This window comes from Populus nigra, chromosome 3 (genome assembly GCF_951802175.1).
Source record: "Populus nigra chromosome 3, ddPopNigr1.1, whole genome shotgun sequence".
NCBI classification, from domain to species: domain Eukaryota; kingdom Viridiplantae; phylum Streptophyta; class Magnoliopsida; order Malpighiales; family Salicaceae; genus Populus; species Populus nigra.
The window spans coordinates 6,222,624-6,249,384 of record NC_084854.1 but is presented as its reverse complement, the minus strand read 5'-3'; the positions used below and the strand labels follow the sequence as shown (position 1 = coordinate 6,249,384).

General features: G+C 32.4%; 3 protein-coding genes across 6 annotated transcripts; 2 read left to right on the top strand and 1 right to left on the bottom strand.

Annotated features, from left to right (window-relative positions):
• The first annotated feature begins 911 nt into the window (after nt 1-911).
• On the top strand, nt 912-3,273 carry LOC133689893 (protein LEAD-SENSITIVE 1). Its single transcript, XM_062109990.1, has 3 exons — nt 912-1,083; nt 1,187-1,260; nt 2,367-3,273. The coding sequence occupies exons 1-3, from the start codon at nt 1,064-1,066 to the stop codon at nt 3,050-3,052; spliced, it is 780 nt and encodes a 259-aa protein (XP_061965974.1). The 5' UTR covers nt 912-1,063; the 3' UTR covers nt 3,053-3,273.
• Nucleotides 3,274-3,730: 457 nt separating this feature from the next.
• Nucleotides 3,731-6,674, bottom strand: LOC133689891 (uncharacterized). The gene is made up of 9 exons (XM_062109989.1): nt 6,526-6,674; nt 6,328-6,447; nt 6,167-6,234; nt 5,386-5,494; nt 5,218-5,286; nt 5,013-5,070; nt 4,337-4,572; nt 4,174-4,225; nt 3,731-4,067 (listed from the first exon to the last, which is right to left on the bottom strand). Exons 1-9 carry the CDS (start codon nt 6,526-6,528, stop codon nt 4,000-4,002), a joined length of 783 nt encoding a protein of 260 aa, XP_061965973.1. The 5' UTR covers nt 6,529-6,674; the 3' UTR covers nt 3,731-3,999.
• A 15,752-nt stretch (nt 6,675-22,426) lies between these two features.
• LOC133689651 (receptor protein kinase TMK1-like) lies at nt 22,427-26,542 on the top strand. Of its 4 annotated transcripts, none has more exons than XM_062109603.1 (3): nt 22,427-22,714; nt 22,835-25,291; nt 25,765-26,542. In XM_062109603.1, the coding sequence occupies exons 2-3, from the start codon at nt 22,954-22,956 to the stop codon at nt 26,271-26,273; spliced, it is 2,847 nt and encodes a 948-aa protein (XP_061965587.1). In that variant the 5' UTR covers nt 22,427-22,714; nt 22,835-22,953; the 3' UTR covers nt 26,274-26,542. The 4 variants fall into 4 exon arrangements, with proteins under 4 accessions (XP_061965587.1, XP_061965586.1, XP_061965585.1 ...); XM_062109602.1 differs by having other exon boundaries at nt 22,428-22,594; XM_062109601.1 differs by having other exon boundaries at nt 22,601-25,291.
• Nucleotides 26,543-26,761: the final 219 nt, after the last annotated feature.

Here is a 26,761-nt window from a genome sequence, read left to right as displayed (position 1 = left end):
TAAAAATATCTTCAACAAAAAAAAAATTAAAAGAACAAAGACCATATTGAAAAAAATAATATACTATAAATTTAGATTGGAGGATAAAATTGAAAACTAGTAAAATTTATACAAAATGCCCAAAAAATAAAAAATTAAAAGAATAAAGGACAAATAAAAAAAGAACAGGTTACAAATTAGGATTGAAGGATGAAATTAAAAGTAAATAGAACTTTTATAAAAGGATAAAAAAAAATTAAAAATCAAAAGAATAAGGATTAAAATTGAAATATTAAAAACAAATAAGGCCAACCTGTAACTTTTAGGGAATGAGTGAAAAAATAAAAAAAATCCACCAGTAACAAACCACTCCACCACCGCCGACTTGCACCGATCAACTGGAAAAAAATGTGTCAATACTTTCAAAGACACGGTTAAATGCTATTTTTTCCATCAAGAAGTGTCCCATGCTATTTAAAATGCACGAGCTTCTCCAACATGCTGACACTTATAACACATAAACCAACAACAACTTTTTTTATTTTAGTAGTAATTAATTCAGCACATTTTTTTTAATTCTAAGAATAAACTACTCATTTTATTGTATTTTAAAATATAAAAAGAAAAAAAGTAGTCCTTTTAAGATCTTTTTAAAGATTCTTATTCGAAGAGTTATTAAATTATTTTATTATGATAAAACAAATTGAAAAGACTCTCATATCTATAGTTAATTTTTTAATGACAACACTAAGGTCATTGGTTCTTCTGGGAAGGATAAAAACATAGTCACGCTATAAATAGTGAACAATGAGTTGAGTGAAAATACCTGGTTTAGTTTTTATATATATATAATTGTAATTTTGTGATCCGTAATGGAATTATTAGCGCGGCCCAGCATACGGCCTGCAATGGTGACAGGTGTTAAGATAATGCCACGTACACACCTCTTTGCTTAACAGGGAAGATTTTAGAGAGCAAAATCGTCATCAGTAGGAAAGAACCATTGTTCTGTTTTTGCAATTTGTTTTACGCTTTTGGAAAGGAAAAAAAAAATTGCAGAGAAGGAAGAGAGATAGAGAGAGACATGGGGCTGCTTTCTAACAGGTTTGGTTTGTTTGATCCTTTTTTATTTTTCGTTTTTTCCTTTGTTATATTACTAAATTTCTGATCTACAAATACTGGGTTTTGGAAAAAAAAACTAATACAGGATTAGTAAGGAAAGCCTGAAACCAGGAGATCATATATATTCATGGAGGACTGCTTATATCTACGCCCATCACGGTACTCCCTCTCCATCTTCTTGTTTCTTTAGCTATGAAGGTTTTTTTAATAGAGGGGGGTAGGGGGTTTGCTGTGTTGCGATTGGGTTTGCTTTCTTTTTGCTCTCGTCATTCTTTTCTCTCTTGTTTCGGTGGTGATCCTGTAATGAATTGCAAAAGGCTGTTTCTTTTTCATGCGTCGGTGACAAAACTAGCAGCCAATAATCAGTAACCATTTTTAAATTTAGCCGCGAAATAAACAATGTATAGTTCTCATGGGATTTTTATACCACCAGCATATATGCTGCTTGGTAATTGTTTATATATGTATCTAAAGAACCAAAACGATTGATGGGGAAATGGGTTTCAAGCATGATTGGAATTGGTAATGTTTAAGATGAATTACTATAGTGTTTTTATTGGACATTCTTCTTTGTTCTTATCCAGAATGCACCAAAGTGGTGTAAAAGCTATGACATGCAAAAGTAGCTTTGGGAGCATGATTGCAGGCCATCACATTATTGCTTAACTAATATTGATATAGAATTTTGTAGTGTGCGACGACTGCATTGCATGACCAAAAGCAAAATAAAATAGTGGACTGCAGAGTAGTATTTATCTGCAATTGCTAGTTGCCATCATTTCTGATTGCTATATAATCTTTTCTTGTGGTCACATCATCAGTTGGTGCGCTGCTCTTGTTTTCTTTTAAGTTTTTACATCCTACTCAACTTGTGCATGATACAGGCAGAGTAACTTTGTGGTGACTGATTTCTGAGTTGGTTGGGTTGAGATCATGAACGGTTGCATGGATGGTTTGCATAGGAACTCAGTAAATGCGATGGTGTAGAATTTGTTCTTTTGAATGTTATATTCATATGTAAAAATCTAGAAATGTCTTCTTTTGAGAGATGTTTTGCTAGTAGGCAGAGAAGTAGAGCTCAATTCTAGCTAATGTTGAGTTTCTAAAATTGTTTACATGTGCCTTTTTTCATCCACCACTTCATACTTCTTTTTTCTTGTTCTGTAAATGCAATTTGATTCCCCTGATAATGAGCCTTAATACTCTTAAAATGATACCATGCTATCAATAGGGTTTTTCTAATTATTTTTCTTCTTCTCGTTTAGGAATCTACATTGGGGATGATAAAGTAGTTCATTTTACCAGGCGCGGCCAAGAAGTAGGAACAGGGACTGTGCTGGATGTCCTCTTGTTGAGCTCAGGACCAGCCCGCTCCACTGTGCCTTGTCCCAACTGCACTATGCAGCAAGATGGTCACGGCGTCATCCTCTCATGCCTGAACTGCTTCCTTGGTGGTGGCATCTTGTATCGGTTTGAGTATACTGTCAGCCCTGCTCTCTTTCTTGCAAAAGTGCGAGGTGGAACTTGTACTCTTGCTGTCTCAGACTCAAATGACATTGTGGTCCATCGAGCGAAATACCTTCTTGAAAACGGATTTGGTTGTTATAATGTATTCAAGAACAACTGTGAAGATTTTGCTATTTATTGCAAAACTAGCCTGCTTATTGTGGATCAAGGAACAATGGGACAGAGTGGCCAAGCAGCATCCATCATAGGGGGGCCTCTTGCAGCTGTTTTATCTACACCATTGCGTCTTGTGACCACCAATATTTATGGGATGGCAGCAACAGCTGTTGGGGTTTATTGCGCTAGCAGGTATGCTGCTGATATTGGCATGAGGAGGGATGTAGTGAAGGTGTCAGCAGAGGATTTGACAAGAAGGCTTGCAACAGGCCTTCTCCAGGTGATTGAACCCCAAATTTCAGCGGCACCAATCCAAGCGATTCAATAGCTCATGTATTCATGATCTGGTCAATAAATGGTTTGGGACATTTGAGGATCCCACTACATGTGAAAACGCTGTAACATTGACAATTTGTTCCATGGTAAGCACTGATTTGTAAACGCTGATTAAAAGCCAGCTTTTGTCTGATCCTTGCACTTGTATGTTGTAATGTAGTGTCTGCCGTTTTAAGAGGCTTCCTATATGACTATGTTTTGTGTTTTCTTGCACTTTCTACTCGAATGCGGCGATTTCCATTTTTAGGAAGTGCTACGAAGCTTGTATCCTCGCATTCTGTAGCTTAGGGATTCTGCTCGATCCTTTGCTGTAAACTGCTGAAGTGTTGTTGAACAAAAATACGACTAAAGGGCAATGGAAATGATTTGTATCGAACACAACTCAAGGGAAAGATTGTTTCCACCGGGATGGATCCTATATACAGAAAACATTATCAGAAATCCTCTCACTTCGGTATTTTTGCAAGTTCTGTGAAGGCACAATGTTCATTCAAGCAGCAAGGGTTCAAACTTTCAATTGCTCGTTTCCCAACCAGTGTGATACCACCTGTGGCCCTGTTTTAGGAGCAACAAATGCATCACGCAAGAGCAGAATGCTTGCCTCTTTTCTGTAGAGATGACTGACGTCTTTCCCGTTATTTTTCCAGAGAGAGACGAAATCTTGGCCCTGTTAAAAGCAATCAAAATATACTAAACCACCCAGCAGCAGCCTGGCAATAATCAGTAATCTGATACAAAATTGAAATTCCGCAAGGGATATATATTCCATATTACAAACAACACTTCAACTCGATAATATCCCAAAGGGCAATGAGGGATCAGCTACATTAAATACGAAGCACAGCATCTGGATGTCAGCAAAACATAACAGTTAGAAGCTTCCTTCGAAGACTCCCAAGACTCCAACATTGAACCATATCTTTCTATTTTATTGATCTCCTAAACAAGTAGAACTGCATTTATACAACCATCATTCTCTGGGTTATTTGTTACTTGAGCATACTTCCCTGCATCAACACCATAGAAATGCCAAATTAGCAAAAGTAGTTGAAAGATGTGATTACAATTTAAACAATATCTGCCGTGAAACCAGGTTTGACAGGCCAGACTCACCCCATACAACTTTACCAGCTGGTGTGACAAGACCTAATTCACTAACATTCACCTGAAATTTAGAATGATGAAAAATAAGTTCACACTCCCCAAACAAGGAATATGACTATATCATGGGCTCATTGAAATAAAATGACATTTGATATGTTTGTGTGTGTTTTACCTCAATGATAGTGCCCTTAGTGATAACACCAAGAGATGTGTACGTAGGACCATTAGGGTTTTTCTTTACTCCAATGATCTCAAGGTTGAAGGTGCACTTGAGTTCAGGGTGTGTAACATGAGCCTTAGTAAACCGCAACCCAGTAGGACGAATAAAACGCTCATACTTGGGAGGTTTCCTTGTAAAACCTGGTCCCACAAATGTGGCCTTCGTGACCATTCTCTTCCACTGCTTGGCTGCAAAAGAAAGCCAGCAGCATTAGGGTGGTTCTAGGTTATCATCCCTAGGATGTTTTCACATAATACAAAAAACTAATCTCAAATGTATGTGAAAACATTATCTTTGTACCATAAGCACACGAACACAAGCCTCATGGATGGGAAAAAGACATGTTTACAAAGTGTTTGGGACAAAAGGCAGGATTTCTTTTACTTAATTATTTCTAATCTGTGAACTGATAGTTTATTATCCCACTTCCCTAACTAACCGCAGCCTTCATTGCATATAATACAAATTCAGGTATCAAATTATGTGTATCTACAAGCCAATAGTTTGTTAACCCACATTCCTAACTGACCATAAGTTGAATTGAATGTTATCCACATCCAGGTGCAATTGCAAATTTCTAATAAGAAGAGCTTAATGGAGAAAGGAAAAAACTTGATGAAAAGCTTACTCTTCCGTTTGCCAGATCGAATAACTTTAAACATTTCATCCTCTGCAACAGGCCTCACCTAAAGAAAGAAAAGGCCTTCCAGTGAGATACTAATAATAATTCAAAGTAACGAGCAACAGCATACGTGAACAATAACTCATGATATAGAATAAGTCAGAGAAGCACATTATGGAGGTGCTAAGGAAAAAATCAAACTCCATCTTACCTTAGGTAGAGGGACCTCCCATTTTCCAGCCTTCTCTTTCCTCTTTTGCTTTATACTGTTACTAAGAATCTACTTAAAAGCACCAAGTCACATATTTTATCTCAGAACATGTAGGAACAAGAGAGATGATTTATGGTCATATCAGCCAAAAAGCATCAAGAACTTTACCTTTGCTCGTGTAGTGTTTTCACGATCCAAAAGATAGGCAGGAACAGCTCCATCTTGAACGTCATCATCCACCTTGCGCCTAGATGTTGACTCCTCATGCATAGCCAATCTGTTGACATAAAACAAAATTATCCACACGCAAAACTGTTAATAGCTGCTTGCTTCATAAAGAAGAGAATGTGTAAAAAGTACCTAGACAATGTTGACATCACAATGCTGCATAACTACATAACCACAAGCTATATATGGAAAAAACCAATTTGACAAGCAAATATAACTACACCAATTCATTTCTTTTGCATGTATTCCAACCAAAACTTCAACAAATTTTGAAACAGAAAAATAGAGGATAAAGCGAGAGATGCACGCTCAAAGGTAAACACAAAAGCTTTGCCAAAAACTCTAAAAGGACACAGCTATAAAATAAAATCCCCCTGCTGAAAGGGAAATACAGCAAAGCTGATAAATACCCACGTGGTTAGCTTGGGGTGCTTTACTTTTCACCTTTAGATCAACATTAAGAAGGAAAAAAAAACTGCTCAACAAGCATCACAATGAGAAATGAAAAACTACTGAAAACTTTAAATTTGATTTGCACTGCTATCCCAGCTTGCAGTAAGAACAAGAACTGGTAATAATTTCAACAATAAAAAAAGCACACACCAATAAGCTGGCAGAGCACAAACATAGTAGTCTTGTATGATCAAACTTAACTACCAACAATTCAGATTGGTCTGCACATAATATAGAAGATGGAGCAAAAATGAAAGAAAAGACTAACGTTTTCTTCATGAGAGCCTTCTCAGCATAATTTTTCTTCGCAATCATCTTTCCTTTAATACCCAATGCCTGTTCCCATCCAGCCACAAAACAGCAACAACACTCGCATTAAAAAAAAAAAGTAAATTCAAGAAAGAAAAAAAGTGCAAGAACAAAGAATACCTTCTGGGCTCTCTCAGAGTGTTTGTGGACTTCACGCGCCTCCTTCTTGCGCTTGCGCTCGAAGTGGTCGAGGCGGTATCCATGCCTCTTCCTGTGCAGCTCTATGTAATCTCCTTGCGGCTGCACAAAATAAATCAATCAATCAAACTAAATCCTTCTTAATCAATCAATGAAGAGATAAGTTCATCGGAGGCAAACCATGGTGGATTCCCTTTCAGAATCAGTTTACAGAGATTTCTTTTTATTTTTCTTTGTGTGTGAGAGGGAGGAAAGGAAGAGAAACCCTAATTTGGGGTTTTGGTTTTCAGGAGAAGAAAATGAGTGGTTGGGGTTTTGAAAGCTTGGATCCCTGCAAGCTGACCAATTACTGGATCGGTGTAGCTTTTGGGCTGAGCCTATGAGAGTCTGGTTGGGCTGGGTTGGGTTCCTGCAACATCCTTGGGCTTCCATGTATATCGGGTGATCTTGAACTTGGTGGACTTCTATTTTGGGTCCGCAAATTCTTCCTGGCATTCACTCCTTTACCCATAAATTCTTCTCGGAATAGTAATTTTTTTTTCTTCAAATTCGGATGTCAGCACCAAAATAGAGGGTAAAAAAAAAGTATACTCCTCATTGCACATCAATGAAAAAAATCATTCTTCCGTCATTTTGATGAATCAAGGCTGACATGGTGAAAAAAATCTTATGAGAAGATGTTATTTTGAGTTTTTTTAAATAAAAAAAATTGATTAAAACAATATTATTTTGATAAAATTAATATTATCAACCGAGTTAGTCAAATTAAATTATATCAACTGAATATCTTTTTTTACATTATAAAAAAACTTGACCTAACCCGCAGGCCACAAATTAACCAAAGTACTAGTTTTTGGCTGGTTTTGTGAGAGCAAAAATCCCTAAGTTGCGTGAGCAGAAAAGATATTGTGCGAAACATCATTTCAGGATGTAACAAAAGCATATAGACACTTGGCCCTATACGTGTCTTGCGGGTTAGGCAAAGCCACCAAGACATGCTTCGGCCAATGGCCATTTATATGGGTTTTTTTTTCTTTTTTTTTTTGAATGCCTTGCCGTCGAGGAACTTGTTTTAATGGCTCCTTGATAATGCTTCCACCGTGGCATCAGATGATATTTTGCATATTTGTCCTTTTCACTGTTTGCCGAAGAGGCCTGGGGTCACTTGGGCACGAACGTTGGACCAGAAAGAGACATGTCATGTGGGTCTGTGACGTGAATATGCTAGGCAGTCACAGGAAAAACACAGGCCAATTTCTTAAGCGAACCCACCCTTGTAAACTCTGAATTCACGTCTCGTCTCGTCTCGTCTCGTCTCTTGTGCTATCAATAAGAAGTTTCGTTTCGGTATATTCTTAATTATCAAGTTATCTGGATATGAAATTTATCCATTACCTCTTCTATAATAATAATAATAATGGACCTAAAAGGTAAGTGTCCCAATTCTTGAAGAATCTTTTCGTATTTTCAAGTTGATTGTATATATATTCGTGACATCTTTTTATTGAAGGATTTGGTATATGTTCGTGCTAAAAGTTGCAAGAGAATAGCGCCGCCTCAACTAACTTACTGCTTGTATAAGTGTATATTATTTAATATTTGGATAGTAATTATTTTTTAAAAAAAATATGTTAAAAAAATATTTTTTATTTTATAATTTTTATTTTTAATATTAATACATTAAAAAAAATATAAAAACACTAAAAAAAATAATCTATATATTAAATTTTTAATAAAGAACATCTTTCCCACCGGCACTAAACAAGCTCTAATTATTTTAATAAAAACTAATTGTATGGCAGGCAATTCGGCACGACTTTCAAATGGTCAAAAATAGATTTAATTCACGTGATTGCAGGAAGATGGACATGGAATTCAAGCAGGATACAGTGTTAAGTGTGAACGAAATCATCATGCTTTCCACCCTCCAAAAAAAATAATAATAATAAAAAAAAAAAAGGAAATTATCATGCTCTCGTTACTTTTGAGGGCAACATCCTCAGATTCATGGGCCTTTTCTTCTATCTACCACCAAAAGCTTGAGCTTTTTGACAACCCGGGAATTTTTGGGTCACCGCTCCACGTTGGATGCACCTTAAAAGAGGAGGCATACTAGTCAAACTTTAGACTATGAAATCCGGAGACTGGTATGATTAGCGAGGATATGCATGGTAACGTGGTTTAATCCTTATTTAAAATTGCCTTTGGTTCAAAAAATATTAAATTGATATATTTAGACATTTTAATATAATTTTGTGTGCTGAGGTAAAACGTAAAATAATTATGAAAAAAATAATTTTAATTAATTTTTAATTAAAAAATATCACCTACCACATTATTAAACATTCATTAACTAGTCTTAAGGTGCGTTTTATCCTAACAACATATTTTAAGTACTTTGTTAATTAATACATACTGTAATTTTATATTGATCTAATTGAAAGCTCTCTCTTGCGACATTGGTTAAAAAAAATACTAGAACTTATAATTTTTTTAAATTTTATTTTTTCAAACCATTTTCGTAAAAGTTATCTCCACACCCAACACATAATAAGTCTGATATATAATATGGATGGTTTGATTAGTTTTATTCATGAAGATATTTTAAACTTTATTTTTAATACAAACAATACCAGATAAAATTTGCCTATTGTATGAAAATCCATTTACCAAAAATATATAGGACATGGGAAATTCATTGCAGCACTAGATAGAGTCTATTGTGGATAGTAACAGTGGATTAACTCTTTTACCCTTCATCAAATCATCCAATAAGACCAAGCTCAAGATTAACATGGTCTTTTTTATGTAATTCATTTGTCATTTTCATTTTGATTGGGGTACAAAAACCTGTTCCCTTTTTTTAGAATATTAAAAAAAAATCAGATAATTGGCTTCTAAGAGATTTTTTGAAATTTCATAATTTTTAGCGTAGTAAATTTTTTAAATTCCCCTTGATGCCAAAATTAATTTAAGATTCTTTTAGGGGTAATTTTAGATTTTCATATGGGTGGTTTCTTTGTAATCAAATGGGTAGAAGGTAAATTTTTCTTCTATAATAATTAAAAAATATTAAAATTTCAAACCTGTCAAGCGCAAGCCCTGCACATGGAAGCGCGTGGAAGGAGTCACGAAGCTTTGGAGGTGCATGAATAGTTATCCAATGGTGGAAAATTTTCTTCCTCGTGTTAGTCGATTTCTCACTGTTAGTATACATGTCTTGTAATCAATCAACTGGTTACATGCGTCATTGACTTTGTTCATGTAAATATATTTAATTTAGTAATAAAGGTTTATTTATCTTTAATATTTATCAAATATTTGATTAATGAATTAAATATTTAATCAATGAATCTAGAGTAAAGATAAAGTACTTGAGACACAAATGTTTTGCAAATGAAATTATAAAGTTATTATAATTATATAATTCCTATTGCATCAAAGTATTATTCTTGAAATATTCTTGGTCAGTGCTCTATTAAAATTGGATATTAATTAGAGTTGTTGAGACTGATACATATTATGTTTTTTTATTTATGAAAGAAAGCAGTTACTCTCATAAGCTGAAGTACGAGAAATACTTATAACTAATATATGGGTACTTGTTAGATGACATGTTCATTGAATTGACTTGCATCATAATTTTATATGGAGAGATCACTTATGTCTATAGAAAGGCTCACGTAACGGTTGTGAAAGTGATCATTAGACTTGAGATCAATACGTTATCTTATATAGGGAGTGTTATGTTTTGATCATGCTACATGTTATCCTAATCAAAGGTAACAAGTGAGCAGATATTAGGTATAACATAAACTATATAAAAGTATTTAAATAATCAATAAAGGATTCATCATCCTTTGTGAATAAGGAAAAATATTCTATTTGTTCTTAAATAGTATTTATTGTAAATCCTTATGTAAGTTAAAATGAGATTTGTACGAAGTTTCAAGTCTTATTCAAAGAATCAATGACTATGGTATTAAAAACAAATATAATTTGACATAATAGCACACTCCATACTATAATATCTAAATTAAAACATTGTTGATGAAGAAATAATAATTACATGGAGAAATTAGTCACTGAAATGTTAAGTCAACTCACCTATAACTTTCCAAATATTTAGGGATCATGACAAGTTACTAAACATTGTATTTGATCTTCAAATATAATCAATCAATTGTTGAATTGATAATAAATTAATTTGTTTAATTTATTTAATCCTATTTTATTTAGGACTATAATTTATATTTGATCTAACTTATTATAGAACTTAATGAGTCACATATATAAGAACCATTGGTCATAAATAAAAATGGAATAATTAATCAAGTGTGACTTAATTATAAATAAGTTGAAATTAAGGACTACAATGTAATTTATTTAGGGAATTACAAATCTAGACCTAGAAAAATCAAGTAGAGACTTGATTGAATAAATTTATAGAATTAGCCTAAAATAATATATACAATATTATTTAAGGGGCAAAATGATATTTTACCATATATAGAGTTTTTAGGTTTCGGTATAAATAGAAAGTTATGTCTCATATTTCTTATTAATAGAGTTTTAAGGTGAGAAGAATACAATACAGAAACGCCTAAACACAAAAGAAAAGAGCTAGCACTCTAAAGTATAACAATCTCTCTCTTCTAAAAAAGTTTAGGAGATTTCTCATTAGTAGTTCGTGTGAATTACCATTAAAGACCTAACAATTATACAAGTTATAGTTTGCGACAACTAGCCTTGAAGCATACATTCAAAACTGAAAAGAAGTTCAAATCTTTAAGTAATCTTCACATAAACTCTAAATAACTCTAAATCTGTTTAACATGATCCTTAAGACTCTAGAAAAAAATTTAAATTTACCTTTTCTATTGCATGTATGTGTTTTAGGAAACCTAACACCCATAATATCATCTTCCTTCACAAACGACATGTGTTAAGTTGTGTTGTATGAATTGTTGTCGGAGGCGTTTTCTTTTTCTCTACCCTCCCTCGAAGCTTATGCTTTGCATTTAAAATTTTCAAGGCAGTCCCCTTGGTTGAGAATATTTGAGTATCGGTCTTTATTATTATTATTATTATTATTATTATTATTATTATTATTTAATTTTTATCCTTGAACTTTTTGTATGTACTTTATTTTTTTTAATTGCATCCTTTAAGCTAAAATTTTTAATTTGTTAGTTTTTTTTTAAAATTTGTTCCTCATTCTCTTAGTGGTTTGTTCTTTAATTCTTTTGTGAAATTGACTTTTCTTTTCAAGTTATCCCTTTAATCCAAAATTATCCATCCTTTAATTTGTTTTTTTTTGTTCAATTTTGATCATCATTCTTTTAATTGCTATTTTTTTCTTTTGATTCCTTTTTTTTTGTGATTGATTTTTTAAAAAAATTTCTTCTTTTTAACATTTGATTTGTTGAAATTTGAGCTTCATGGTTTTTTTTAGGTTTAGTGCTTTCAATCAAATGGCCCAGATCACAAGTTGATGTTGTTTTTTTACTTATTTTATTTTTCTAACTCATTACTCGACTCTGATTTTTTTTCAAAAATAGTCTTTATGATTTTCTTCATTCTCCTTTTTATAAAATTATCTCAATCTCATGACTTGACCATGAGTTTGTTAGGTTAACCTATGTGGGCTTGCCCTTTTTTTGGTTTTTTATTATTCATGTTTTTTATCTTTTTATGTGATTGATTTTTTTTTAAAAAAAATTATCATTTAACACTTGATTTGTTGAGCCTTCGTGGTTTTTCCATACTTAGTGTTTCCGATCAAATGGCCTCGGACATGAGTTTTATAGGCTAACAAGGGTTGACATCAATTTTTTTCACTTATTTTTTCTCCATCTCATAATTTAACATAGTTTTTTTTAAAAAAATTCAGGATTTGTGATTTTTTTTTGTTTTCTTATATTGGGTTATCCTGATCTAATAACCTTACTCGTGGGTATGATGGCTAACTCGGGTGGCCTTAGGCCTTTTTTGGCTTGCAATTGCTTTTTTTTTAATCTTTTTTATATTTGGTTTTTTTCTTTTCAATTTCATCCTTCAACATTTGATTAGTTGAAAACTGAGCTTCAACGTTTTCTACATTTGTTGATTCTGGTCAACTGACTCAGATCACAAGCTTAATGGTTTAACACAAGTTGACATCTTTTTTTTTTTCTTTTTGGTTTTCATCAATCGACATCATTTGACATTGATTTTTTTCTTTTTTTAAAATATGTTTGCGTCAACTAAACATTATTTTTTTCTCAAAAAAATTTTATTTGACCCGTAGCAAAGTATGAGTCATGTAGCTAGTTTTATATAATTAACGGAGGTTATTCAGTCAACCTCACACATATTTGTACTTAGTCTTATGCTAGAAATTTGTCTCCCTCTCATGCAATTTCGTTGCCTTCAATAGTTTTTTTTAATGGATTAGTTTCTACGTTTAAGTATTATACATTGGATTATTATTTTTAATTAAATTTGAAACATAATAAAACATAAACACAATTAAGTTTATGAACTGACCTAAATTAATATAATTTTGAATGTATATTAAATGAATTTAAAAAGGTAATTTCAACACCAACCCAATAGTTTATAGTCGGGAAGCAATGAATTAAAAGAAAACTATAAGGACCCCGTGTAGGCATTGTGGCCTATGAGTAAATTTACTGTAGATTACAATAATAAAGTGACCATTTCGCTTTTCACTCCAAAATTATTAAGCCTTGCATGAGGGGTAGAATAGTCTTTTTCTAATGGTAAAAAGTTATTTACTAATTGGACTAGGGCAAAAAGGACTTTACATATTTATATAGCATGGTAAAGTTATTTAATCGCTCTTAAAACACTACCAGAAAACCGATAAATACAAACGGAAATACCGAGGGAATATTTCCGTCGATAAATTTCCGAGGGATTTCACCGACGGACATATTCCCTCGGTATATACCGAGGGAATTACGGAGGGACAAAAAAATTAAAACAAAGCAAAAAAAATGATGACGTGTCAGGATTTACCAACGGAATTACCGACGGAATAAATTCCATCGGTAAAATCCGTCCTTAAATCTGTTGGTAAACTTGTTTACACTGTTCATCATGTCAATTACAAAGGGAATCACCGACGGAAAAAATCCGTCGGTATTTTCCAGAGAGCTCCAGAACTGTTCACTTTCCAATTGCATTGTTAATTGTTGTTCTTTACGGACAAAATCACCGACGGATTGAAAAGTTGTCGGTGTTATTTGAAGGTTTTCTGAAAAAATTCAATTGATTTAAAATTTTCATTTAAATATTACAGACGGAATCACCGACGGACTGAAAAATCATCGGTAATTGTTGGCGGTTTCTGAAAACTTTTTACGAAATTGAAAATTTAAATTAAATATTACGACGAAATAATTAAAAAATATTAATATTCAATTATCCGTCGGTAAATCCGTCACTAACGCGCCCCAATAAAAAGCCCGACTCCCTTATTTCACAAGAGACAGACTTATTTCTTCTTCTTCTTCTTCTTCTTCACTATATGTAGAAAACATCAATATCTATTTCTTTCTCTTCTTTTCTCTCCTCATCTCCTTCTCTTTTTCTCCATGCTCGGGTATGTCTTCTTCTTCTTTCTTCTTTTATCCTCTTAGTTTTTTTTAATTAATATGTTTTACAAAAAAAAATTTCTCTCCTTAGCTTCACTTGCAACTACATTAAGGTAAGATTTTTCTTCTTTTTTCATGATTTTTTAACCCTTTATATTTGTTTTTTATTTTATTTTTAATTGTTTTTGTTCTTAATAATTGTATAAATGTTGTTGTGAGATTTGTTTTTTCATATGAGATTAATTTTTAGTTGATTTATTTATAGGATTTTTAAATTTTTAGCAATTGCAACTTTATTTTTTTCATATGAATTTTTTTAGTTGAATTTATTTTTTCATTTTATTTATTTGTTCAAATTTGTTTGAGTTGATTTTATTATTTTTTTTTCAAGCATTTTGAGTATATATTATACAGTGTTGATTTATGTTAATTTAATTATTTTATAATTTTATAAAATGAATTTTTTTTAATTTTTTTAAATAATTACTGACGGAATTACCGATGGAATTTCCATCGGTAATTCCGTCGGTAAATCCGTTGGTAATAAAAAATATTATTACCGAGGGATATATCGACGAAATGAAGCGGGTAATTTTATTTTTTTATTTCCAATGGATAAAAAATTACCGATGAAGGATTCACCGACTGAGCATTTCTGTCGGTGATGTTGTCGGTAAATTAATTACCAATGAAATATGTGTCTTAAGCCGACGGAAAAATTTCGTCGATAAAACTGTTAAATCTTGTAGTGAAAGCAAAATTTTCTAAACCTAACTTTAGGAGCTTTATAGTCTTTTTTAATTTTTTAAATAGTAAAATGATGCATTTTCCTTTAGAGTTAAATTTCTTATAACTTTGGTTTAGGGCACTTTGCATCTTTTTATTTTGGTATTTTTGTAATAATTTGGTTGTGAGAGGGGTTGTTTGGTAATTGACTTAGCATCTATATTATTAAAAAACAAATTGTTTGGCATGTGCCACGCACACACCAGCATGTCAACTGTCCCGTACCTTTTGGGTGGCACATGAGACGTCATATGATGGTCATACGATGGCTTTCAAGGCAGCGTTCAATTTGTCTCGGCTTCCCTTCCATCCTGGTACAATGTGTGTTCCAAATTGATTTTTGGTTTGACGCGTGCAACCCTTTCTTTTTTATTTATTTCTCCTCCTTGATTTCCATGTTTACCATGGAAAAATTAAAAGCACTCTTTCACTTTTTTTTTTTCATATTAGGTCCCTAATCTTTTTATTACTATTTGTTTTATTTGAGATGATTTATGAAATTGGATTTTTTTTTTCAATTCCACCTTCTTTCAATTTTTTTATCTTTTAAATTTGGTCCCTATTCATTTAATTGATACTTATTTTATTTGAGATGATTTTTAAAAGTTTTGTTTTTGCAATTTCATCCTTTTTAAGTTTTTTTTCAACCAATTTGATCCTTATTATTTTAATTGTTATTTTTTTCCCTTGATATTTTTTTAAAAAAATTATCTATTTTTTAATTTCATGCTTCAACTTTTAATTTGTTGAAATTGTGCTTCTTGATTGAGTCCAAGACTAGAATTTCACAGGTTGCAAGTTTAAGAGATTAATGTAGGTTTAAGAAATTTACTATGATTTGCTTTTTTTTTCTTTTTTAAGCTTATATTTTTTCAGTTTTTTCATTCAACATTTATTTAATTGGAGATTAGACTCTTTTATTTTTATTTTCTTTCTATAGAATTTCTTACTAATTTTGATAATGACCTGAGTTATTTCGAATCTTTTTTTATTTTTGTTCTTTGTTTAATTTAGCTTTTTTTTTTAAAAATTAAATTAAATTAAATTGATCTATTAAATATGAGATTGAGATGTTCATCTCATGATTTTTTGATTAGTTTAGTTTTGGGTCAATACTCTAATGGCATGTGCGGCCTTTTTTGATGTCAACATGAAACCTTTTGTAATAATGTTTTAATCGTCTAGCTAAGCTTTTTTTGGTGGTTAAGTAATGTTTATAACCGAGCAACCATAGGTCTTCGACAAGTTTTTCTTTCTTTTCCTTTAAATATGATTAATTGTTGTCTTTTTTGGTTCATGGTATTTATGATTTTTTTAAAATTATATTATTAAATTAACTAGGTTTATTTAACCTATTTAAATCAATAATTTGGATTTTATATTCTTTTACTTTTCTTAAAAACACTAGCATCATCTTGATATTTTATTTTTCTTTACCTTATCCGTGTATAGAGCAAATCATCTATTTATTAGCATCCTAAATAGTAAGCAATCAAAATATGTATCATCATCATCGTAGCAATATCATTTTGAGGGTTTAATAATGATTATATATATATATATATATATATATATATATATATATATATATATATATATATAAAGTTTAAAAGCTCAATTACAAGCCACCTTCGCACCGCCATTTAGAGCCATTGAATGTGAAATAAAGTATGCCAAGAAAGGATAGATACAGACATGCGTGACCCCCTTAGCTGTTTGTGTCGATGGAAGGCTCATGATTGGTCCAATAAGTTCAAGTAACTACAATTTTTATGACCTAAAATATATTTCCAAAGAACCACAGTTTTATGACCTAAAAATATTTATATATCTTTTTCATTGGAACAGAGTTCATAAATGATTTAAAAGCTCAATCACTACCCACCTTTGCACCGCCAAGAGCTTACAAGAATTTAGAACCGATGAATGTTAACAAAAGCATATCAAGAAAGAATAGATATATACATGCGTGACCCCTTTTTAGCTGCTTGTGTCGATGGATGGAAGGCTAATGATTAGTCCAATAAGTTCAAATAACTACAATTGATGTAAGAAATAACTTCCAATATCATTAAATTCAAAGAATAAGTGATGGTTGTTCTTGTATTGTAGAATGATTAATACTCTAAAATAAATAGAAGCTCTTAAGAAATATAAAGATTCTCAATCTCTTACCTAGGTTAAAGAACATGTGGTTCATCTAACATGATACACTTTTAGTTTAGATGATTATTTAAGTCTATGTTACTTTGGATTCAGCTGACAACTGAATTCAAGTATATTAGGTCGGATATTTCATTAAATTCATATTATTTTAGGTTTAATTAATAGGTAAATCAAATAAGTTGAGCCTAGCATCTCATCCGGTCCATATCACCTGAGGTTCAGCTTACGACTGAACCAAACCATATTCTAGGTCCATGTTTTCTTGGTTACAGCTAATGAAAATAGACAACTTTAGCTCTCTTATCATATAACAAAACAAAACGTGTAACTGTATAAATAAGTTTAATACCTGGGATTTAAGGGGATAAATACTTTCTTCTTCTTCTACCTTATATTGCATTTTACCTTCTAATATTTGTATTGCATAAATATATATATATTTTTTTTAAAGATGCCATTCCCTATTTCATGCATTGGATTAATTATTGGAGGGTCATCCGGCTTCCTAGAGAGATTTGCTTTGCGGGTTTTCCAACCACATCAACTGTTGAAAGCCACCACATTGTATCCAATCAGCCATGACAATAGCTACTTCAAGTTTGAAGTTTTTCGGACCTCATCAGTTAGGACAAGAAGCAGCTTTGATTCCTGGACTGTATTTACTTAGTTGAGAGAAACCAGAATTTAGAAAACCTTGCAATGAAATCAGTGCATTTGGGGCAAATTTTCCACCGACAAAGAAACGTTGACTTGTATCGAATATCGATGTAAAATCCATTTCCCTATTTGTTCAGCTGTGTAGCATACGTATCAATATACAGCGATGACTTATATATCTTGCGATGTTATCGCCCACCTTCTTGAGTAATAAAAGAATTCTAACAAAACAAAATCGTGTCATGTAAGAAGCAAGTAATCTGGTCCTTGTGTTGTTTTATAGGAATGGGGCAAAATTTTCCTTTACGAAACCATTTCATGGACGATTTAAAAAAGCTATAGAATAAAATAAAATATTTAGGTCGTGGGAATATTTTGACCTTGTTATAAAACTAAATATAGTTTTAGTGGGTAAACATTAAAAACTCCTAGCGTGATTCCTTATTTAACTTAAGTTTTCAATTAAATCATGTAAAAATTATCTTGATGTGATTAACCCTATTTGATGGATCCAAAAACAACTTTAATGACCTGTTAAAAGCGGAGGTTGACTCTAAAAAATATTCTAAGATGATATTTTTTTTAATATTGAGATAATAATGTATTAGATCAACTTGAATTTCATGATTTAACTTGTCAATCATGCATCTCAGATCATGGAATTCACTGAATTTAATAAAAATTTTTTAAAAAATTAGTTTTACTTAATGATATGATAAAAAAATAGAGATCACAAAATTGATTATCAACCAAATATCAGTATGTTTATTTGAGATTGCGATAATCTCATAAAAAATAAATCAAAATAAATTATGAATACCACAATTCAATGATTCTGATTGATTGTGATTTTCTCCCATTCTATGCATAATTAATCAAACCGATGAGGGAAAAAAAATTCCAAATTCTGAATAGTTTGTTTTGGATAGATATCATTGTAACCATAGTTATTAAACCTGGAGCGACCTGGTTGGTCGACCCGGGACCTGGTAGTTGGACCGGTTCAGGTAAGACAAAAAAATCAGCTGGTGTAAAAACCCTGCAAAACCTAGTTGACCCAGCAGGTTGACCCATGATTCAGGCGACCTAGGCGAACCCAGACGAGACTCTTTTTTTTTCAAATGTGGTTTTTCTCCTAAACCCCTTTTTTCTCATATTTTTTTAGTTGGTTATTGACCCTTTTCAAAGTTCATTATATAAATACTAGGAGAATATTTTATTTTTTTAATATGAAATTTAAAACCCTTTAAATATATATATTCTATGTTCCCAAGAAAGAAAATTATTTTTTCAATATGAAATTTAAAGCCTTTTAGTATATATATTTTATGTTCACAAGAAAAAAATTATGTTTATTCAATATATGATAAAAAATGTTTTTGGTTTGAATACTTCAATTTAAAAGAATAATATAATATCTTTCAACGTGGAATAAAAAACTTTTTAATATATTTTTTTAAAATTTATTATTTACAGCATATATAGTCTATATTCATATAAATTGTTTTTTAATTTTTCATATAAAATATTAAAATTTAAAATATTTTTTTTTTATTTTTCAAGTTTATTGATGTAACTCGCAAGCCAAACTCTTAACTGGATGAACCACTAATTGAGTTGGATAACTATAATTGTCACTTTATGATCACAAGGGTAAATGTGGTCATGTCAAAAAAAAGTAGCAGATTCGATGTTAAAACGATATTATCATTTCATTGTGAAAATATTAATATTATTCATCAAGATATTAAGGGTTTTCTTGCAGCTTCTCTGTGATTAATCTCACGAAAAGATATTTTGGTGATTGACAGGTGCATGTAGAAATGATAGTAGTTGATTTTATTACACCTTTAAATAATTTTATTCACAGTTTTTTTTTGGTAAAAATGTTTTTTTTAATTTGAAAAGTAATTTTTTTATATATTTGATACTATCATAAAAAATAAATTAAAAAAATTCTTTACTGTTTGGTTAAGTTATGAAAAATAAATTAAAAATAACATATGAATATTTTTTAAATTTATTAAAAAAATAAGAATTAAATCTTGCAGATAAAAAAATTAAAGGATGAAATTAAAAGAAAAATATAATTTTATAAATTATTTAAAATAAAATAAATAATAATAAAAATAATGAAAACCAAATCTAACAAATAAGAAAGTTGAAAAAAGATGAAATTTAAAAAATATAATTATAAAAATTATCTTAAATAAAAATAAATAGCAATAAAAAAATAAATATAAAATATGATAGATAAAAATTTTCAATTAAAAAAATAATAAAAAAATAAATAATAATAAAAAGAGTAAAGATCAAAGTTTATATAAAAATCAAATTAAATCAGATTTTAATGGATGAAATTAAAAAAAATGATTCATACAAAAAATATATAGCAATGAAAAGATTGATGATCAAATTTGATATAATCAATAAATAAAAAGATATTTTTAAATTTTTTACAACTTCTAGAAAGTATTTTTATTAAAAAACCACATTCTTGAAAATTAAATTATTTAAATAAAAATATTTTTTATTAATTAATTTTTAAACAATAAATAAATACACGAAAATTTAAAAATTCATTTCTATAACTAAACTGGCCTTAGGGTTACGTGTGAATAAATAAAATTGGATGTCATTTGGGTAATTTCACAAGGTGAACACGTCAAAAGATGGGGGGCTGGGGCGGGTAGTGCCTCCGCCACTCACCTCGCTGCAATCCGGAATTTCCCCATACATGTGGTCACATTCCATATTTTACCTCGTATTTACAACACTGCCATTCAAATCTTATCAATCATGCTTTTACTTTTTTTTTAAAGCCGTCGTGATTTTCCACGCACTACGCTACCTCTTCTTTTTTTATTCATTATTTTTTTTTTTTTACGTTAAAGAACTTTTTGGGAGAGCAATAAGGGTTATATTTTAAAATATATTAAAATAATATTTTTTTATTTTTTAAAATTTATTTTTTATATTAACTCATTTATATAGTCAAAAACATTAAAAAAATCAATTTTAAATAACTAACGTTTAGAATACACCATAAAAAAAACTTTAAAAAACTTTTAAAGATCAGGGTGATGTTAAAATTATGTTTTTCTCTAATAATAATTTTAAATTTATTTTAATCATATATATATATGTATATATGATTAAATTTGTAATTTTAAAACCATAATTTGTAATTTTTTTAAATTTATTTTCTAAAAAATAATCACCAAACACACACTAATATATTAGAAAGAACTTTGGAGAGTCACGTGAAAAGTCTACATTTTGAGTGTAGAAATTTAAAATTTTTTTAATTGAAATAATTACAAAAAAACCTCCGTTGGTAGGAGGGTTTTTTTTGTAGTTATCAATTTTTTAATTTAAACCATTCAAACTGAGAACTGTTAGCTAGAAAATACTTATGTTGAACCTTATTATATTATTATATTTATTTCATTTCAAATTTACTTTTATTTTTTTATTTATAAACATCAATATTAAATATTTTTTTAATCAGTTTTAGGTATATCATAAAAATAATTTTTTTATGGTTGCCTGGACAATATAAGGTGTTGGCCTTGAATAACTAAGAATACCTGCAAAACACGTCATCTATTATGTTTAGCAAATTAACTCTTTAATGCTCAAGTAGTGGAAAATAACTTCAAGAGACTGTGTTGCAAGTGTTTGCAGAAAGTGAAGCAAAGCTTAAGGAGAAAGAAGATGATAATATATATAACATTACAATGAGGAAGGAGATCTTGTCTTACCATGAGATTGAAGCTTGTTTATATAAACTTGAATCAAAGTGGGTGTGTCTATGCCATGCAAAGATTGGATTGGATGATCAATATGTATACGACCGCCATTAATTTTGGACCATTTAGAGATAATGATATGAAACAACAACAAATCTTTGTAAAAATTACTCTCGTTTTGGATTTTATAAGTTGTGTATTAATAATATGATAATAAAATTAAATTTTAATGAACAAACGGTTAAGAAACGTGTTTATATTAAATGTTTGTTTAAGAGGTGAAAGTTGAGTTTTGTGTGTGAGATCCATCAAAAACACTAAAAAAAATAAGAAAAATTAGTTTTTATAGTTGAGTTTTATGTATAATTAAATTATATCTAACTTCAACCTCAACCACAAAAACTAAAATAAATATTCTTTTAATACGTTTAGTGCTTGTATATTTTGTACTGAGAACATCAATTTTGAATAAGAGATAATGTATGTAAGACAGTGGTCCACCCAATTCAAAATTAAGCTTACATAGGATCTCAATGTTTTATGTTCAAGGATTATCTTGCCTGGGTTCATGAAGAGACACCTGAATCTCAATTGATAATACATGTTGTAAATTTATTGAGTCATTAAAGCCTGTAGAGGTCCCAATTAATTATCTTAATTTCAGAGAAAATAATTTTTGTTTTTTTTCCAATCAAAAAGAAAATATTATTTAACCAGTCAAATAATTTTTGATTTTTTACATACATAATTGTGTTTCAAATATTAATTTTATAGATACATGCAAAAACCCCCCTCTTACATATTTTTAATTATACAAATATTTTTTAAATTTATTATTTTAAAATCATAACAATTTTTTTATTTTTATTTTTGTCCAAGCTCATTTGGACCTTGGGGTGCTTGAGTTAGGTTTCCATGGCTCATGGTAACATCCGGGATTATCTGTCTTCCGCGGGATTATCGCGATATCTAGAGCCTCAGCCCTCAGGGGCATCACTGGACCACTCAACACTGACAAAAATCCACATGTTCACTATTGAATCACACATTGTATGAGAAACTAAATCAATCCCCATCTTCACACCATATCTCCACCTTTTTGACAAATAACTGTCAGTCCAAAGACAAGATTGCCCTTCATAGTCTTTTGATTACTACGAGAAGAGAGAAGAGAGAACAGAGGGGAAAGAAGCTACGAGGTGTTGTCTGTTTGTGTGGCATTCATTAATCTACTTTCCTGGATAGTTCTAGATTAGATGAGATCACCTCATAGATTCTCAGAAGAAGGTGCTCTCCTCTTTCTTTTCTTTTTTACTCGTGAATTTAGTCTAAAATAAAATTCCCACATTTTTATTTTTTGTTTTTGAATAATTCTCTTCATTCTTCATAGATCCACCACCTTTAATGGTACCTTGTTGGTTTTGAAGTTTGTTTTGTTTCTCTGCCCTCTATACACCCCTTTTTTCATTTCATATCATGCAGTCTTGATTCTGAATTTCTGTTTTTTTGCCTCTTTTTTCATGCAAGATTTGAGATGGGCGATTCAAGTGCCAGTCTTTAATGATGAAATGAAGCTTCTTTTGTATCTCTTTCTTGGTTGCAATGGTTCTTCATGAAGCAAAAGATTGCAACTTTGTAGATCTGCCATGAGAAAACACCACAAAAAGCTTGTTTTGGCACTCTTCTCTCTTGTTACAGTGGTTTTTAGTGCCACTGACCCCAATGACTTCGCAATTATCAAAGCATTCAGAGAAGGGTTAGAGAACCCTGAACTGTTAGAGTGGCCTGCTGATGGTGATGATGACCCATGTGGTCAATCTTGGAAACATGTTTTCTGTTCCGATTCTAGGGTCACACAAATCCAGGTTCAGAATATGAGCTTGAAAGGTACTTTGCCTCAAAACCTCAACCAACTTACAAAACTCCAAAGGTTAGGCCTTCAAAGGAACCAATTCACTGGAGCTTTACCATCCTTAAGTGGGCTATCGGAGCTACAGTCTGTTTATTTGGATTTCAATCAGTTTGATTCAATTCCTTCTGATTGTTTTGATGGTTTGGTGAGCTTGCAATTCCTGGCATTGGATAAAAATAATTTCAATGCGAGTACAGGGTGGTCATTCCCTGAGGGTTTGCAAGATTCTGCACAATTGACCAATCTTTCTTGTATGTTTTGTAATTTGGCCGGTCCCTTGCCTTATTTTCTAGGGGCCTTGTCATCTCTACAGAACTTGAGACTTTCGGGCAATAATTTATCTGGTGAGATTCCCGCGAGCTTCAAACGAAGCACGTCTTTACAGAATCTGTGGTTAAATGATCAGAATGGAGGTGGGTTGAGTGGCACTCTTGACGTGGTGACAACAATGGATTCAGTTAATGTTCTATGGCTTCATGGGAACCAGTTCACAGGTACAATTCCAGAGAGCATTGGTAATTTGACTGTTTTGCAGGATCTCAATCTTAACGGCAACAAACTTGTTGGGTTCGTTCCGGATAGCCTGGCAAAAATGCCATTAGAGCATTTGGATTTGAACAATAATCAGTTAATGGGTCCAATTCCAAATTTTAAAGCAACTGAAGTGTCGTATGCTTCAAATGCATTTTGTCAATCCACTCCAGGTGTCCCTTGTGCACCAGAAGTTATGGCGCTTCTAGAGTTTCTCGGTTCGCTGAATTACCCCTCAAGATTAGTTTCTTCATGGACCGGTAATGACCCGTGTTCATGGCTGGGATTGGCTTGTCACAATGGTAATGTTAATTCCATTGCTTTGCCTAGCAGTAATCTTAGTGGTACCTTGAGTCCTTCAGTTGCAAAGCTAGGTTCTCTTATTCAAATCAAACTCGGGAGTAACAATCTAAGCGGTCAAGTTCCAGAAAACTGGACTAGCTTGACATCTTTGAAAACATTAGATCTCAGTACCAACAACATTTCCCCCCCATTACCAAAATTTGCTGACACTGTGGATGTTGTCACTGTGGGCAATCCTCTACTTACTGGTGGTAGTCCGTCCAATCCAAACCCCTCTCCTGGATCCGGAAGTTCAGGTTCTCCACCCAGCAACCCCTCATCACCAACCAAAGGCACAGGTTCTAGTCCCGGGGATTCTTCAGAACCAGTGAAACCCAAGCGGTCCACTTTAGTTGCAATTATAGCCCCGGTTGCTAGTGTTGCAGTTGTTGCTCTTCTGGCCATTCCTCTGTCTATCTATTGTTACAAGAAGAGGAAAGATACCTTCCAGGCTCCAAGTTCCCTTGTCATTCATCCAAGAGATCCATCTGATTCAGACAACACAGTTAAGATTGTGGTTGCCAGTAACACCAACGGAAGCGCATCTACAATAACAGGGAGTGGTTCTGCAAGCAGGAATAGCAGTGGCGTTGGCGAGTCTCATGTCATTGAAGCAGGAAATTTGGTCATATCAGTTCAAGTTCTTCGAAATGTGACTAAGAATTTTGCCTCGGAGAATGAGCTTGGCCGTGGTGGCTTTGGGGTGGTTTATAAAGGAGAACTTGATGATGGAACAAAAATAGCTGTTAAAAGAATGGAGTCTGGCGTGATCAGCAGCAAAGCTATAGATGAATTCCAAGCTGAGATTGCAGTTCTTTCAAAGGTACGGCACCGTCATTTGGTTTCACTTTTGGGCTACTCTGTTGAAGGCTATGAAAGAATCCTTGTTTATGAGTACATGCCTCAAGGAGCTTTAAGCAAGCATCTTTTCCACTGGAAGAGCTCGAAGTTGGAGCCTCTTTCTTGGAAGAGGAGGCTAAATATTGCATTGGATGTTGCTAGAGGAATGGAATATCTTCATAATTTGGCTCACCGGAGCTTCATACACAGAGATCTTAAATCTTCAAACATCTTACTTGGTGATGATTTCAGAGCAAAAGTTTCCGATTTTGGATTGGTGAAACTTGCTCCTGATGGAGAGAAATCTATGGTGACCAGGCTTGCTGGGACCTTTGGATACTTGGCACCTGAGTATGCTGGTAAATATTCTATTTTGTGGCCTTGCGTTTTTACTGCATTGAATTTTCACCTACCGTGATGCATTTTGATAGAGAATTTTATTTTCTAAAATCTTTTTAACTTTTGATAGAGCTGAATGTAGACAACTTGTAGCTGACTCCTTATTGCGTTACAGGATTTTGTTCCATCATGTATGTGGTAGCTATAAAGTAGACTGCTTCATCAGAATGATTCTGGTTCATTAGATCACCTAATCTGAAAGATGCCTTTCAATTCAAAGGCATATAAAAGTAACATGCGAAACTTTTGGTTGGTCGGAATTTCAAATAAAAAGAGAAGGAAACTGTAGGTTTATCTTAAATTGTAGGTCAAATTCCATACCGGAGCGAGGACATGCAATACTGGTTTACCTTTGCATTTTTGTTTTCTTTTATTCTCTGTGATGTATGCATTTATCCCAGTGACTCTGACTCTCACATGCTGACTGTTTTAGTGACGGGAAAAATCACAACCAAGGTCGATGTCTTTAGTTTCGGGATTGTGCTAATGGAGCTATTGACTGGATTGATGGCACTCGACGAGGACAGACCAGAGGAAAGCCAGTACCTGGCTGCATGGTTTTGGCGTATCAAATCAGATAAGCAGAAACTTAGGGCTGCTATTGACCCTGCCCTTGATGTGAAAGACGAAACATTTGAGAGTATCTCCATCATTGCTGAACTGGCTGGGCACTGCACGGCAAGGGAGCCCAACCAAAGACCAGATATGGGCCACGCTGTGAATGTGCTGGCCCCACTTGTTGAGAAATGGAAACCTTTGGACGATGATACTGAAGATTATTGTGGTATCGATTACAGCCTCCCTCTTAACCAGATGGTGAAGGGCTGGCAGGAAGCGGAAGGAAAGGACTTGAGTTATGTGGACTTAGAAGACAGCAAGAGTAGCATTCCAGCAAGGCCAGCTGGCTTTGCGGAGTCTTTCACTTCTGCTGATGGGCGGTAGCAGAGGTGCTCTAGCCCGCTTTAAGAAGAGTTCTTTTGATAGGTGTAGATAGTATGTCGTGCTGTCGTGCTGTTTCTTTCTGGTATTCATTGTTGATATGTTGCACTGCTTGTGCGCTTATGGTAGATTAAGCATGAAGTTCCAGATGTTTAAGGATCTCATGTAGGCTTTGAAATTTTCAGTTGAGATTTATGTGCTATTTGTGATGTAGATAAAGAACAATGATGAACGAGAACTTGCTATAATTTATTTCTTGAAGATTCAATCCATGAGCCCCCTGTTACTGTGTTTTATAAATGGAATAGTTCATGAAGGCTATCGCCTACTGCCATTGTTGATAAGATTCAATCCATGAGCCCCCTGTTCATTCAAAAAAAGTCAGCATTGAGATTTTGGACTTGTAGCTTGTTCGTGTCATCTGTTCTTAGAAGCAGAGCCGCTTCCTTGTTGCATGAAAAAGAACTAAAAAACATTACTGAAGCTCCAGA

Bases quoted from the DNA above. Each gene is read 5' to 3' on its own strand.
- LOC133689891 (XM_062109989.1), bottom strand. The intron at 5,071-5,217 runs GTAAGATGGAGT...TTCTTTCTTTAG, and splicing joins GGGAGGTCCCTCTACCTAAG to GTGAGGCCTGTTGCAGAGGA. The intron at 4,573-5,012 runs GTAAGCTTTTCA...TTTCTTTTGCAG, and splicing joins TCGATCTGGCAAACGGAAGA to CCAAGCAGTGGAAGAGAATG.
- LOC133689893 (XM_062109990.1), top strand. From the start codon at position 1,064: ATGGGGCTGCTTTCTAACAG. The intron at 1,084-1,186 runs GTTTGGTTTGTT...AAACTAATACAG, and splicing joins ATGGGGCTGCTTTCTAACAG to GATTAGTAAGGAAAGCCTGA. The intron at 1,261-2,366 runs GTACTCCCTCTC...CTTCTCGTTTAG, and splicing joins TTATATCTACGCCCATCACG to GAATCTACATTGGGGATGAT.
- LOC133689651 (XM_062109603.1), top strand. From the start codon at position 22,954: ATGAGAAAACACCACAAAAAGCTTGTTTTGGCACTCTTCTCTCTTGTT. The intron at 25,292-25,764 runs GTAAATATTCTA...TGACTGTTTTAG, and splicing joins CTTGGCACCTGAGTATGCTG to TGACGGGAAAAATCACAACC.